Source organism: Kogia breviceps, chromosome 13, assembly GCF_026419965.1.
Source record: "Kogia breviceps isolate mKogBre1 chromosome 13, mKogBre1 haplotype 1, whole genome shotgun sequence".
NCBI classification, from domain to species: Eukaryota; Metazoa; Chordata; class Mammalia; order Artiodactyla; family Physeteridae; genus Kogia; species Kogia breviceps.
Genome location: NC_081322.1, coordinates 78,304,938 through 78,318,957, shown reverse-complemented (window position 1 = coordinate 78,318,957; position 14,020 = coordinate 78,304,938). Strand labels below are relative to the sequence as shown.

The 14,020-nt window shown below is 39.8% G+C and overlaps 1 protein-coding gene and 1 pseudogene across 1 annotated transcript in view; one reads left to right on the top strand and one right to left on the bottom strand.

The window, feature by feature from the left end:
• SYNE1 (spectrin repeat containing nuclear envelope protein 1) overlaps window positions 1–14,020 on the top strand; it is a 451,782-nt gene that overhangs the window by 64,294 nt on the left and 373,468 nt on the right. Inside the window, exon 3 of the mRNA XM_067011034.1 lies at window positions 4,499–4,560. Within this exon, the coding sequence (XP_066867135.1) occupies window positions 4,499–4,560 (62 nt within the window). The remainder of the gene's footprint in view (window positions 1–4,498; window positions 4,561–14,020) is intronic.
• Window positions 69–4,147, bottom strand: LOC136792446 (importin-9 pseudogene; annotated as a pseudogene).

The following is a 14,020-nucleotide window of genomic DNA, read 5'->3' as shown; positions in this document are numbered from 1 at the left end:
CCCTTTTTTCCTAATGTCTGGCTAATGGTTTATCAATTTTGTTTATCTTCTCAAAGAGCCAGCTTTTGTTAGAGAGTGTCCTTCAGGGAGTCAGGGTCGTCTTCCTCATCGTCCTTGTAGTAATCCTCTTTGTATTTATGTGTGGCGAGAATATCAGACAAGAGCTAAGCCGTCCTCCTCCTCCTCGTCATTGTTCTCCTCCTGGTCCTCCCACATGTCACTGGAGTCATCTTGGCTCCACTCTGCAGGGGCAGCCTGGCGGGTGCCATTCGCCTCCATGACGTTGGACAGCTCGTTGCTGATCAGCTTCAGGATCTTGAGCAGCAGAGGAATGTTGGTCCAGCGCTCAGGGTTCTTGGCCAACTTGGAGTGGGTGCGGGTGCCCTTGTCCAGGCCGTAGATCTCCTCCCCCTTCACGCAGATGTCCTGTAGCCACTTGTCACCCGCGTTGATGCCATGCTGGAGCAGCTTACACAGTGCCACAGCGCTGACTTTGCCCTCGTGCTGCCCGTAGGGCAGGTGCTGCTGGCTGGTCCACTTGGCCATCGTGAACTCCAGGGCGGGCTTGCCTCTGGGCCCCAGGAGGCTGCACAGAAACTCTCGGAGGGGCTTCAGCTGAGTGTGCACCAGATGGGTGAACACCATGATCAGGGGCTGTATGCCGCTGAGCGTTTCTGCCTGCTGCATCTAGCTGAGGATGGCATGGAAAATCGGGTCCGGGCTCTCCCCCAGCTCCCACCCCGCCTTGGAGATGAGGGTGGACACGAGGTGGCCCGTGAAGGCAGTGGTGAACTTGGAGGTGCAGGGACCCAGGAGCTGGCCCACTGCCTGCATCACACACACCACAGCCCATTGTAGCCATGCAAGTCGAACCACAATGAGCTCTCATCTCACACCGGTCAGCATGGCCGTTGTCAAAAAATCTACAAACAATACATGCTGGAGGGGGTGTGGAGAAGAGGGAACCCTCCCGCACTGTTGGTGGGAATGTAAATTGATACAGCCATTATGGAGAACAGTATGGAGGTTCCTTTAAAAACTACAAATAGAACTACCATAGGACCCAGCAATCCCACTCCTGGGCACATACCCTGAGAAAACCACAATTCAAAAAGAGTCATGTACCACAATGTTCATTGCAGCACTATTTACAATAGCCAGGTGATGGAAGCAACCTAAGTGTCCATCGACAGATGAATGGATAAAGAAGATGTGGCACATACATACAATGGAATATTACTCAGCCATAAAAAGGAACGAAATTGAGATATTTGTAATGAGGTGGATGGACCTAGAGTGTGTCATACAGAGTGAAGTAAGTCAGAAAGAGAAAAACAAATACCGTATGCTAACACATATATATGGAATCTAAAAAAAAAAAAATGGTTCTGAAGAACCTAGGGGAAGGACAGGAGTAAAGACGCAGACGTAGAGAATGGACCTGAGGACACAGGGAGGGGGAAGGATAAGCTGGGAGAAAATGAGAGAGTGGCATGGACATATATACACTACCAAATGTAGAATAAATAGCTAGTGGGAAGCAGCCGCAAAGCACAGGGAGATCAGCTCGGTGCTGTGTGACCACCTAGAGGGGTGGGATAGGGAGGGTGGGAGGGAGATGCAAGAGGGAAGAGATATGGGAACATATGTATATGTATAACTGATTCACTGTTATAAAGCAGAAACTAACACACCATTGTAAAACAATTATCCTCCAATAAAGATACATATTAAAAAATAAAGCCTTCCCGAAGCCAACGTTTTTTTCTGTGTATATTAGTTTTACCTTATTGCATAACAAATTACCAAACTTAGCAGTTTAAAACAACGTTCGTTTATTATCTCCACACATTTGTAGGTCAGGAGTCCATGCAGCTACCTGTGGCCTCTGCTCAGGGTCTCACAAGTCCATAGTCAAGGTGTCAGCTGGGTGGCATTCTCTTCCGGATGCTGGATGAGGGAACAATCCACTTTTGAACTCATTCAGGTTGTTAGCAGAATTAACTTCCTTGTGTATGATGGAGCTTCTTCCTGGCTCTTGGCAGGAGGCTGCCCCCCACCTTCCAGAGGTAGCCTGCAGTTCTCTGCTCTGGGGCCCTCTCCATGGACTGTTCACAGTTTGCCTGTTTGCTTCTTTAAGCCAGTAGGAGAATCTGTCACTCCAGATCTGTCACTCAGCTCAGAAGGAATCTTACATAAAGTAATATGTTCGTGGGTGTGGCGATCATCACATCACCGTTGCTGTGTTCTGTTGATTAGAAGCAATTCACAAGTTCTGGCTGCAGTTGCCCACACAAAGGTGTGGGCTCCAGGAGGTGGGAATTTGGGGAGGTTACCCTATTATAGTGTGTTCACCACACTACTCATCTGATGAAAGTCCTGTAATGTCTCTATCTTGTTGCATTACTCTATAACCCTCCACCACACATGAGCCCTTTCTTGTCTCTCTCCACCTCTCAATATTTACCTTTATTATAATGTTTTGACTTTGCTACTTTTTTTCTTCCAGTTTTATTGAGGCATAATTGACATGCAGCGCTGTGTAAGTTTAAGGTGTACAGCATAACGATTTGACCTACATACATCATGAAATGACTGTCACAAACAGTTCAGTGAACATCCCTCATCTCTGTAGACACAAAATTAAAGAAATAGAAACAAATTGTTTTCCTTGTGATGAGAACTCTTAGGATTTACTCTCTTAATTGTCTTCATATATAGCATACAGCAGCGTTGATTGTATTTATTATGTTGTATATTAAATCCCTAATACTTGTTTCTCTTGTAACTGGAAGTTCACACCTTTTGACCAGCTTCATCCAGTTTCCCCTCGCCACATCCCACCTCTGCTGACCATAAGTCTGATCTCTTTTTCTGCGACTCTGTCTGTTTTTGAAGTATAATTGACCTAAACACTATGTTAGTTTCTGTTACACAGCACAGTGATCCACTATTTCTATGCATTTCAAAATGATCACCATAAGACTAGTTACCATCTGTCACCCTACAAAAATATTACATAGTTATTAACTATAGTCCCCAAACTGTACATTTTATACCTGTGACTCATTTTGTAACTGGAAGTTTGTACCTCTTAATCTCCCTCACCTACTTCTCTCCTCCCCTCAAACCCTCCCAGCAACTGCCTGTTTGTTCTCTGTATCTATGACTCTGTTTCTCTTTTTTATGTTTGTTCTTTCTTTGTTGTTTTTTTGGATTTCACATATAAGTGAAATCATACAGTATTTGTCTTTTTCTTTCTGACTGATTTCATTTAGCGTAATACCCTCTAGGTCCATCCATGTTGTTGCAAATGGCAAGCTTTCACTTGTTTTTTTAATGTCTGAGTAATATTCCATTTCATATATATATATATATATATATATATATATATACACACACACACCACATCATGTTCTTTGTTCTTTATCCATTGATCTGTTGATGGGCACTTAGATTGCTTCCATATCTTCTTGGCTATTGTAAGTAACGCTGCAGTGAACATAGGGATGTGTATATCTTTTCTAATTAGTGTTTTTGTTTTCTAAATACCCCATAGTGGAGTTGCTGGATCGTTCTATTTTTAAATTTTTTGAGGAATCTCTATATTGTTTTCCACAGTTGTTGCACCGGTTTACCTTCCCTCCAATAGTGCATAAGGGTTTCCTTTTCTCTACATCCTTGTTATTTTCTCCAACGCTTGTTACTTGTTGTCTTTTTGATAATAGCCATCTAATAAGTGTGAGATGATATCTCATTGTGGTTTGATTTGCATTTCCCTGATGATTAGTGATGCTGAGCATCTTTTCATATACCTATTGCGCTGTGCATGTCTTCTTTGGAAAAATGTCTATTCAGATCCTCTGCCCATTTTTCAATTGGGTTGTTATTTTTTTTGATGTTGAGTTACATGAGTTCTTTGTATATTTTGGATATTAACCTCTTATCAGGTACGTCTTTTGCAAATATCTACTCCCATTCAGTAGGCAGCCTTTTCATTTTGCTGATAGTTTAGTGTGCAAAAGCTTTTTAGTTTGATGTGTATTACTAAGACCCATGTCAAAGAGCGTACTGCCTGTGTTGTCTTCTAGATATTTACCTTTAGATATATCATGGTAGAGACTGTGTCCTCTTCATCTCTCTGCATCCCTTTGCACCAAGCATAAAACTTGGCACTTAGTTGGTCTCAAGTGAACTTTTTAAAAAACAGATTTATTGAGGTTTAATTACTCAGTGAACTTTCAATAAATGAATGAAGATAAACATAGGGCTAACATATTGCGAATTTTAAAGCATTTGCTGATAATTTTTAAATAAATAATTGACTTGCCTAGTATATTTGAAGTTTTACTGGCTCTTCCTTCAAGACAATAATTGGTAAAATGAATTATAAGATAAAATAATATAATAATCATTTCTAGAGTTGTGTAACTATGAATTTTTTTCATGATACAACTTCATGACATGTTATCTAACCAGATAATTTTTTTTCTTCTAGATGAGCAAGAGATAGTACAAAAACGAACTTTTACAAAATGGATCAACTCTCATCTGGCCAAGGTAAAGGAAACTACCCAGAGTTCTTTGTTTACTTAGTTTGAGCCCATACGTCATTAAACGCACAGTTTAAAGTAATGCTGCTGTGCCTATTGTCACAGTTATAACTAGTCAGTAATGTTGACACCTATCAGTTTCATTGTGGCATCTGCTAACATTTTTTCAAAGGAAATTAACAGATAACCAGAGTCGAAAGCTGTTACTTCATGTCAATTCCATGAATCTTGATGAAATATTTCATTTAGTTGTTTCTTCTGTACTGATGTGTGTCATATCAGAAGGAGAATTCATGCTGGAGTTTTGTTTGTGTTTGTTTGTATTTGGAGCAGAAAAAAGCAGTGAGTAGTCTGCCCTGAGCAAAGAATTTTATCTAAGGAGATCGTGTCTGGGCTCCCCTCTCAGGTGCTCTTATAGAAGAGTAACCATCGTGGCAGGACACTACAAAGGCTAATCAGTCTGAGATAATCCATACTGACCTTAGATTGTATCAGGTGACTGGATATCCATACATTGTAATGACTTTGAACATAGATACTAACATAAAACAAATTTCCATGTAGTTACATTACAAAAAAATTAATCTCTTATAATGCTGATGGAAAAATATGTGAACCAAAAAACATTGCATTTGTAAAAATAAACACAGACGACAGGACAATCGTCTGCATTCAGTTAGAGGATCTTTGCTGAGAGCAGTGCCTAAAGTGTGCAAGGCATAGTCCTACGAGCAGTTTTTGACTGGGGACTCCTCCAAGGCCTCTTTTCATAGTTCAGAAGCAAACAAAGCATGGCAACTCACTTCGGTCCCATTGTACAAATTGACTGCTTACTGTGTGTCTATGATAGGCTTTGGAGACAGGAAAAAAGCTAGTAAGACACTTTCCTAGGCCTTGGGAAGCTCAAAATCCAGCAAAAACAGAAGACTAGATTAATGTGTCTAGGGCTTCCCTGGTGGCGCAGTGGTTGAGAATCCGCCTGCCAATGCAGGGGACACGGGTTCGATCCCTGCTCCAGGAAGATCCCACATGGCATGGAGCAACTAAGCCCATGCACCACAACTACTGAGCCTGAGCTCTAGAGCCTGTGTACCACAACTACTGAGCCTGCGTGCTGCCACTACTGAAGCCTGTGTGCCTAGAGCCCATGCTCCGCAACGAGAAGCCACCACAGTGAGAAGCCCGCTCACCGCAACGAAGAGTAGCCCCTGCTCGCCACAACTAGTGAAAGCCCGCGAGCAGCAACGTAGACCCAACACAGCCGGGGGGAAAAAAAAAAAAAAGCTTAAAAAAAAAAGAATAATGTGTCTAGATACAGGATAAAATGGGATTATCTTTCCTATAATCTCTCCAAAAGCCACTTGGTAAAATGGGAATTTTCTGGCCCAGTGGCTGCACCTAGAATCTGCCCTGTGACAAGGCACTGAATGCCCTTGGGGCTCATTTTCTCAAGCTTTGGCCAGTGCCATCTGGCCCCAGCCACTACTTAACCTCCAGAATTGTCATCACTCGAGGACAGTTCTTTTTTTTCCAAAATGAAAATAGAGTTATTGTTTTTCCATATCATAAAAAGGTTACATGCTAATTGTAAATCATTTTGATAATAAACTTCTTAGAAAGTTTAATGAAAATAAAAATCACCTTAAATTCCACAATCCTGATATAACCATCACTGACGTATTGATCACCATTTTTCTACATGCTGGCATACACAATTTCACATAAGTGGTTATAGACCACTTGTTCTATATTCACTTATTCACTTGTTCTGTATTCACTTATTCTGTATTCACTTATTCACTTGTTCTGTATTCACTTATTCACTTGTTCTGTATTCACTTATTCACTTGTTCTGTATTCACTTATTCTGTATTCACTTATTCACTTATTCTGTATGCCTCTATTCACTCAGCACATCTGCACATCTTCCCACGTGACTAGATACAGAGCCACATAATCATTAATACTTTGTCATTATAAATATAATAAAATTCTTTATAAATTATAAATCATAATTAGCCAGTTGTCTATCAATGGATATATAATTAGTTTCCAGTTGGTTAATGTTATATAAAATCTCACAGTGAAAGTCCTTGGGCATATATATCTGTACATTTGTGTGATTACTTTTCTTAGGATGAATTTCTAGCAGTGGGTGGATAGTCCACAAGTATACATGTTTATAACTTTAATATATACCAAGAGCTTATGAGAATGCCCATTTCCTTTTACTATTAATCCTCTTTAACAGTATTTTCCAATCTGGTGAAAATAGTTTATAGTTACTTTTATACTTTTTAATAGGATTGAATATCTTTGCAGAAGATTTTAAAGCATAATTCCTGGGACACACTTATCTGTGTTCTGAATTCTTAAAAAGAAGCTAAAATTGGAATGTGTGCCATGGCACACAGTATACAAAGGGCCTTTGTGGAAGGATTATGTGCCAAGAATTTGTTTTCTGATCTGTTTTTATCACCATTTTATCATTGTTTCAAGTTACTTTACATATTTATGTGATAACTGGGTATTGGAAGGGGCTCTACCAGTGGGTACCCTTTTATGTTCTTTTTTTTTTTTAGTCCTGCTTTGTGACCTCACTCCTGCTATTTCCCATCTAAATATCTAAGTCCTACCCTTAATGTGTAGCTCATACCTCTCTCATTCATGAAGTCATTTCTGGCCACATGTGAAACGCTGAGCAAAAGCTCCAGAATGTTAGCAGTTTTCCCTGCACTCCTCCCCTAGCGCCATCCGCCTGCCTTTTCTGCTGTTCCTGCCTCAGGTTTGGTAGAATCAGAATCTCAGCACTTCTCCAGAACCTGCAGCACAGGTGGAAAAGTTCAGCATGTCTTCTTTTTTTAATGTGCTCAGAGTATTTTAATTTAAAAATATGCTAGAGATTAGAGATTTCATGTATTTTGTGTATGTGTGGTCCGTGGGTCTATGAGTATTTGCCTATGCTAGTAGAAGATAGCCAGTTTCTTTTTTTTTTTTTTTTTTTTTAAGTATTTTATTTATTTATTTATTTGGCTGCATTGGGTCTTAATTGCGGCACGCGGGATCTTTGTTGCGGCATGCGGGATCTTTCATTGCAGCGCGTGGGCTCTTTGTTGTGGTGTGTGAGGTTAATTGCCCCGCAGCATGTGGGATCTTAGTTTCCAGACCAGGGATTGAACCCACGTCCCCTGCATTGGAAGGTGGATTCTTAACCGCTGGACCACCAGGGAATTCCCTAGTTTGTTCTTATTTTTTTAATGAGAAAGAAATTGTTTGTTTGTTTGTTTTACTTTTGAATCATAGCATTTGGATTTACCACTGCATTCTTTTTTTTCGAATATAGTTGATTTACAATGTTTTGTTAGGAACTTTGTACAACAAAGTGAATCAGTTATACATATGCATATGTACACTTTTTTTGAAGATTCTTTTCCCATATAGATCATAACAGAGTATTGAGTAGAGTTCCCTGTGCTTATTAATTATCTATTCTATACATCAGTGTGTATGTGTCAATCCCAATCACCCAGTTTATCCCCACCCTCCGCCAGTATGTCTTAACTGATTTTATACTGTTTCATATCTCACCTTCCCAACAACATTGTGACGTCTTCAAGGCACGTGCTAATTCTTGGAGTTCTTTGTAAATCCTAATAGCTCTAAGCACGGCGCTGAGTACCACGCAGAGGGGCTTAACGAAACAGCAACAGCAAAGATTCTTTATCTTTTCTTACTTTGTTAGAGTAGTAAAAACATCAGTCACATGAGGAAAAAATAACGATTAATGTCTGGCACTGTGCTAAGTGCTTAACTCAGCTTATTTTATAGCCTACTTCTTCATACACCTGGCCATGGGTGCTGCTGAGATTTTAATGCAGACGTGAATCTGAAAGTCCACTTGGTTTCCCTACTTTACACATTTTTGCATCGATAGTATCATTTCAAAAGACCCAGAAAATTATTACCTCTGCAACTGCTCCATTGTAACCTTACTGCGATAGAGATTTTGTTGTTGTTGTTCTTTTGTTTTCCCCTCTGTACTTGCTCTTTTTTCTTTCTTGGGCCTTGAAAACTGAAACAGGGATACCTATGCTTGTTATCTGGAACTTATTTATACTGACATCGTAGTATCTTACCAAATGTAGCCTGCACCTTCATTGGAAAACATTTTCCTCTTCTGACTCACTTGTAGTTAAAAACATTTTGAAAATAAAATCTGACCACGTTACCTTGCTTTGACGGTTGAGAGTTTTAGGATCACTACAGAGTGGATGTTTATGTCTGCGACGGTCTCAGCAGCGGGTCCCATGATTCCCTGCTCCCCTCTCTCTCCTGTACTCATCCTTTGCTTGCCTTTATCCCTATTTGAGTTTCCTATTCCAGCCCTATTTCTCTCTCATTCTCTCTCTCACCCCACTTCCACTCCTGTATCATCTCTATCTCTGCCATTCCATCTCCTTCTCCATCACACCTCCACCCAGCTCCCTTTCCATCTGCATCTCAATCTCTCCATCCCTATCTTTAGCCCCACTCCCATCTCTGTTTCTATCTGTATGCTTTCTCTGTAAAAAATATGCAACCTGTACATTCTAGGCTTCACAGTCTCCTTGAGGTCACGTTTACATATACACCCAAATTTAAGTGGAAGCACGCACCTCCCTCCCCATTGCAGTGTGCTGACTTAACTTCTGAGAATGATAATACCTTACCTGCCACAGAAGCAAGGTCAGGTTCCTATCTTTTATCTGGCCTCTGGACAAGGACACTGTGTCACTTTTCCTACTGTCTCTGTGAGAAGGCTTTGCTCCCAGAGTCATTGTGTGACGCTACAGTGTTCACATCACTCTAGCACCCCAGGCCCAGACAACAAGCACCTGCACACACACACACACACACACACACACACACACACACACCCCTACCTTAGTCACCTGCGCTCCCCAGAAGCATATGTGGTGCCCAGAATCTCACTAAGTCTCTCGTGAAAACAGCTTCTTAGGTTTTTGGTCTTCAGCTCTGCTTTACCTTTTAACAACACATGGATATATCTCCCCTGGCCCCTGGTTTTCAGTCATAGAGCAGGCCCAAAGCCATACTCAGAATCAAAATGTTTCTCACTAGAAAAATAATCCATGGAGAAGCAACTTGAGCTGTTTCAAGGTGTTTCCTTATCCTGCAGAGATTCTTTTCTAAAAAAAAAATTTTATTTATTTATTTTTTGGCTGTGTTGGGTCTTCGTTGCTGGGCGCGGGCTTTCTCTAGTTGAGGCGAGCAGGGGCTACTCTTCGTGGCGGTGTGCGGGCTTCTCATTGCGGTGGCTTCTCTTGTTGTGGAGCACGGGCTCTAGGCGCGCGGGCTTCAGTAGTTGTGACTCGCGGGCTCCAGAGCGCAGGCTCGATAGTTGTGGCGCATGGGCTTGGTTGCTCCGCGGCATGTGGGATCTTCCCGGACCAGGGCTCGAACCCGTGTCCTCTGCATTGACAGGCAGATTCTTAACCACTGCACCACCAGGGAAGCCCGTCTTTGGAGATTCTTGAGCCAACTTTTCCTCTTCTTTCTTGCTTATTAAAAAACCAAAGCCAAAGGTTTGTCCTATAACAACAGTCTGCTCCAAGGATGGAACCATAATTGCTGTCAGCTTTGAAAGGACCTGGTGTTCTGTAATTTGTTGGGTCAGATTGAGTCTGGTTTGGTGTATTGTTTATGTTTGTTTATTTTGCCCAGTAAATATGCAACCAACTTAGACCCAGTATTAGTCAGCTTGGGCTGCTGTAACAAAATACCATAGACTATGTGGCTTAAACAAGGAACATTTATTTCTTGAAATTCTGGAGGCTGGGAAGTTCAAGACCAATGTGTCGACTGATTTCAGTCCTTACATGGCAGAGAGAGAAAGAACTCTGGTTTCTCTTCCTCTTCTTATAGGACACTAATTCCTTGTGAGGAATGTATGACCTCATTTACACCCAATTACCTCCCAAAGGCCCCACGTCCACATACCATCACATAGGGGGTTAAGGCTTCAACATATGGATTTGGGCAGGGGGACACACAAACATTCAGTCCATAACAGGCCACAGGTTTATCCTGAGGTCTGACTTGAAGCATATGAGAATTTCTTCCAAACCTCGGTCCAAGAATGATGTAAGTAATGAGCTTGTCTCCTCTTTCATATCAAATGTTTGTTTGTGTTTCAGTTCCTATTGTACATAGTGCTGTGCTTTGGAATGACTTCAGATATCTAATAACCAAATACTTCAAAATAATTAAAATGCATTTTATTCCTTGGTGTGTGTGTGTGTGTGTGTGTGTGTGTGTGTGTGTTTCCTACAATTTTCTGATGACATTTACCAATAAAGGCAAGGAAGTGACCCATGTCAAAAATATTTTTATGCTGGTCATCAGATACTAGTCTTAATTCACCTATTACTTATGCTATATAACATGCCAAGTTATTTTATCTCTGAGAACAAGAAAGGAGAAAGTGCTAAATTGGCAGGAAAAAAAGAGTTTCGACTTTCTTTTAGAATGCAAGTTGTAAGTATTTTGCAGGATCTCAGTTGTCTGGGAGCTTTTGCACAAGTCATGGGAATTTTTGTGGATTTAAACTAGAGTGATAATCCATCTCATCCTAAATTCTGTGATTATGTCTTGCTACTGCAATGCCTTCTTTAAAGATTTTAAGCAAACTAAAAAAATAAATACCTTATTTAGAAAGAAAACTTTATATGTCAATTATATCTCAATAAAACTGGAAGAAAAAAAATTATACCTGTTTTCTCAAAAATCTTCTTTGGAAATTGACTGTTTCCAAAAAATAGCTTCAATAATAAGTTGTAGCAGGTTTACAGAGCTGGGATGTTGAATTGAGAAGCAAAAAAAATTGATCCTCTGTCCTAAGATCATTCAATGTTGGGTGCATTGGGAGATGTTCAAAAGAAGCTTTGTGGAGATAAATTTGGTGAGGGTTTTTAATGGGAAATTTTCATTTTTGTTGTAGGCTGCTTTGCTTAGTTGCAAATAAGACAACTATTTACTGCTAATTAAATAAAACAAACTCTTTTACTGACGACATTTTATTCTATAGTAACAATTCTTTATAAATATTTTGACAGTAGTATGAAGACATAGGGTGCAAATAAGAGAGCAATCTGTTTTCCAAAAATACACTTTTCTTAAAACAAAAATTTACATTAAAAATAGGAAAAATCCCCGAGAATTTTCTTTAGATTACTCAAATTTGTGGATATAATTATCAGTTTTTTAAAAATATTTGCTTTGTTTTCAAATTGAAGTCTTCATGCTTCTGAAATTATGCAAAACATTGCAAATCATAAATTGTCGATATAATGTAATATAACATCAACAAAAATTAGTGGGTTCTGTTTATTTCATATATCTGATAATTCCTTTCAGGAAGAGGACTTCATACTGAAACTTGGACCCTATAATTTTCTTCCTTTTTAAGAAGAAAACTGCCTCTTTCTATTCTGTTTGCTTTGTCAGTGAAAGAAGGTGGAGTATTTGTTTTTTAATTAGCCCAATATTGATCCAAGTAATAGTTTTTCAAAGTTAGGTCCTGATTCAGTGCTGGCTGTCATCACTCATTGCTAACTAGGTTTTTAAATTGCAGGGCTGCTGTTTACTGAACTCATCATGTGCCGATTACTGTGCCATAGCAACTTTATCTTTTATTTTATTTAAATAACACAACAATCAAATATAAGTAGTATTTTCACCATTTTATAGACTATGAAACTGAAGCTTAGAGTTCATTAATAAGCTCAAGGTCATATAACAAGTACGTGGAAAACCAGATTTCAATCCCAGGACTCCAAAGTTTGGGCACTAACCATTGTGTTATATACACCATGCTTCTTTCGTTTATTTAGCTATTCATGTAGCAAATACTTTTCAAGCACCTATTATGTGCTAGGGGTTGTGGATACAGTGGTGAACAAAAACAGATATAGTCCATGCCATTATGAAAGGACGGGTAGAGGACAGGTAGAGGTTTTTACCAGAGGAGAGACAGCTCCCAATCTCTGAGGCCAGAGGGGGAATAGGAAGGATGGGTGTGGATGTGCCTAAGTTTGGGATGGGGGAGAGAGGAAGACAGAGTTGGGGAGACTTGAATTTGAGGGGATTCCCACCTAATGACTGCAGGTTTTTTAGGTCTATCAGAATAGTCTGCATTTCTGAGCAGAAGAATTTATGTTCGGAAGAATATTTTTCTTAAATTGGCAGTTAAAAATACATTAGTTCTTTCACATTTAAAAATATATTTATCTTAGCAAATTCCTAAACTTTATGCAAGTTCCATAGGCTATTGTACAGTGTCACCTTGATCCCCAAAGGGGACAGATTAAATATGTGTTTTCCGAAACTCTTTCCCTTAAAATTTTATTTTTAATTAGAAAAAGATAATATAAGTAACCTTAACATTAAACATCGGTTATACTCTGTTTTGAAATAATTGTAGTTTCACATTTTCTCTAAATTTGTCGAATGGAATAGAGTGTTATATTTATATTTAAATACCTTTGATTCAGTCTTTCGATATTTGACTTTGAAATAAATATATGATTTGGCATGAAGTCCTTTGGGAAAAAAATAGGTCAGAGATAGCCATTTTTTAGTGTTTCTATAAATGGAGCTTCTCTTTCAATTTGCAATAAACAGCCCTTTCTCCATTTGCCAGCCTTAGATCTAAGGGCCCATTAAGTATAGGCACTGAACATTTTAAATACCAACTTTTGGATGACCTCAGGCATAATATAAGCATCTCCTCACTTTTTAGATGAACGGAAAAAAAAAGCACCGTTGAACATTATTTCCATTCTGTATTAGTTTGCTAGGGCTGCCATTACAAAGTACGATATACTGGGTGCCATAAAATGAGAAATTTATTATCTCACAGTCCTTGAGACTAGGCAGCCGTGCTTCCCTCTGAGATTCTGGGCAGAATCCTTCTTTGCCTCTTTCTAGCCTCAGTTGGAGGCCTGGAATACTGGAGGTTCCTTGGTTTGCAGCTGCATTAGTCCAACCCCTGCCTCTGTGCTTGTCTGAGACTGTGTCCAAATTTCCCCTTCATGTAAGGACACTGGTCATATTGGATTAGGACCCCCTCTCCGCCCTCCCCCGCCAACCATGACCTCATTTTAACTTGACTACGTCTCTAAAGACCCAGTTTCCAAATAAGATCACATCCTGAGGTACCGGGACTTAAACTTCCACGTATCTTGGGGAGGAGCACATGATTCAACCCAAATGTGCTCTATTAAGAGCACGTTTTGTTTTTTGTTTTTTTGTTTTTTGTTTTTTATAGGATACAGTTGATTGATTGATTGATGTTGGGGGTAGGAGTTTATTTATTTATTTATTTATTTTTGCTGTGTTGGGTCTTCGTTTCTGTGCGAGGGCTTTCTCTAGTTGTGGCAAGCGGGGGCCACTCTTCATCGCGGTGC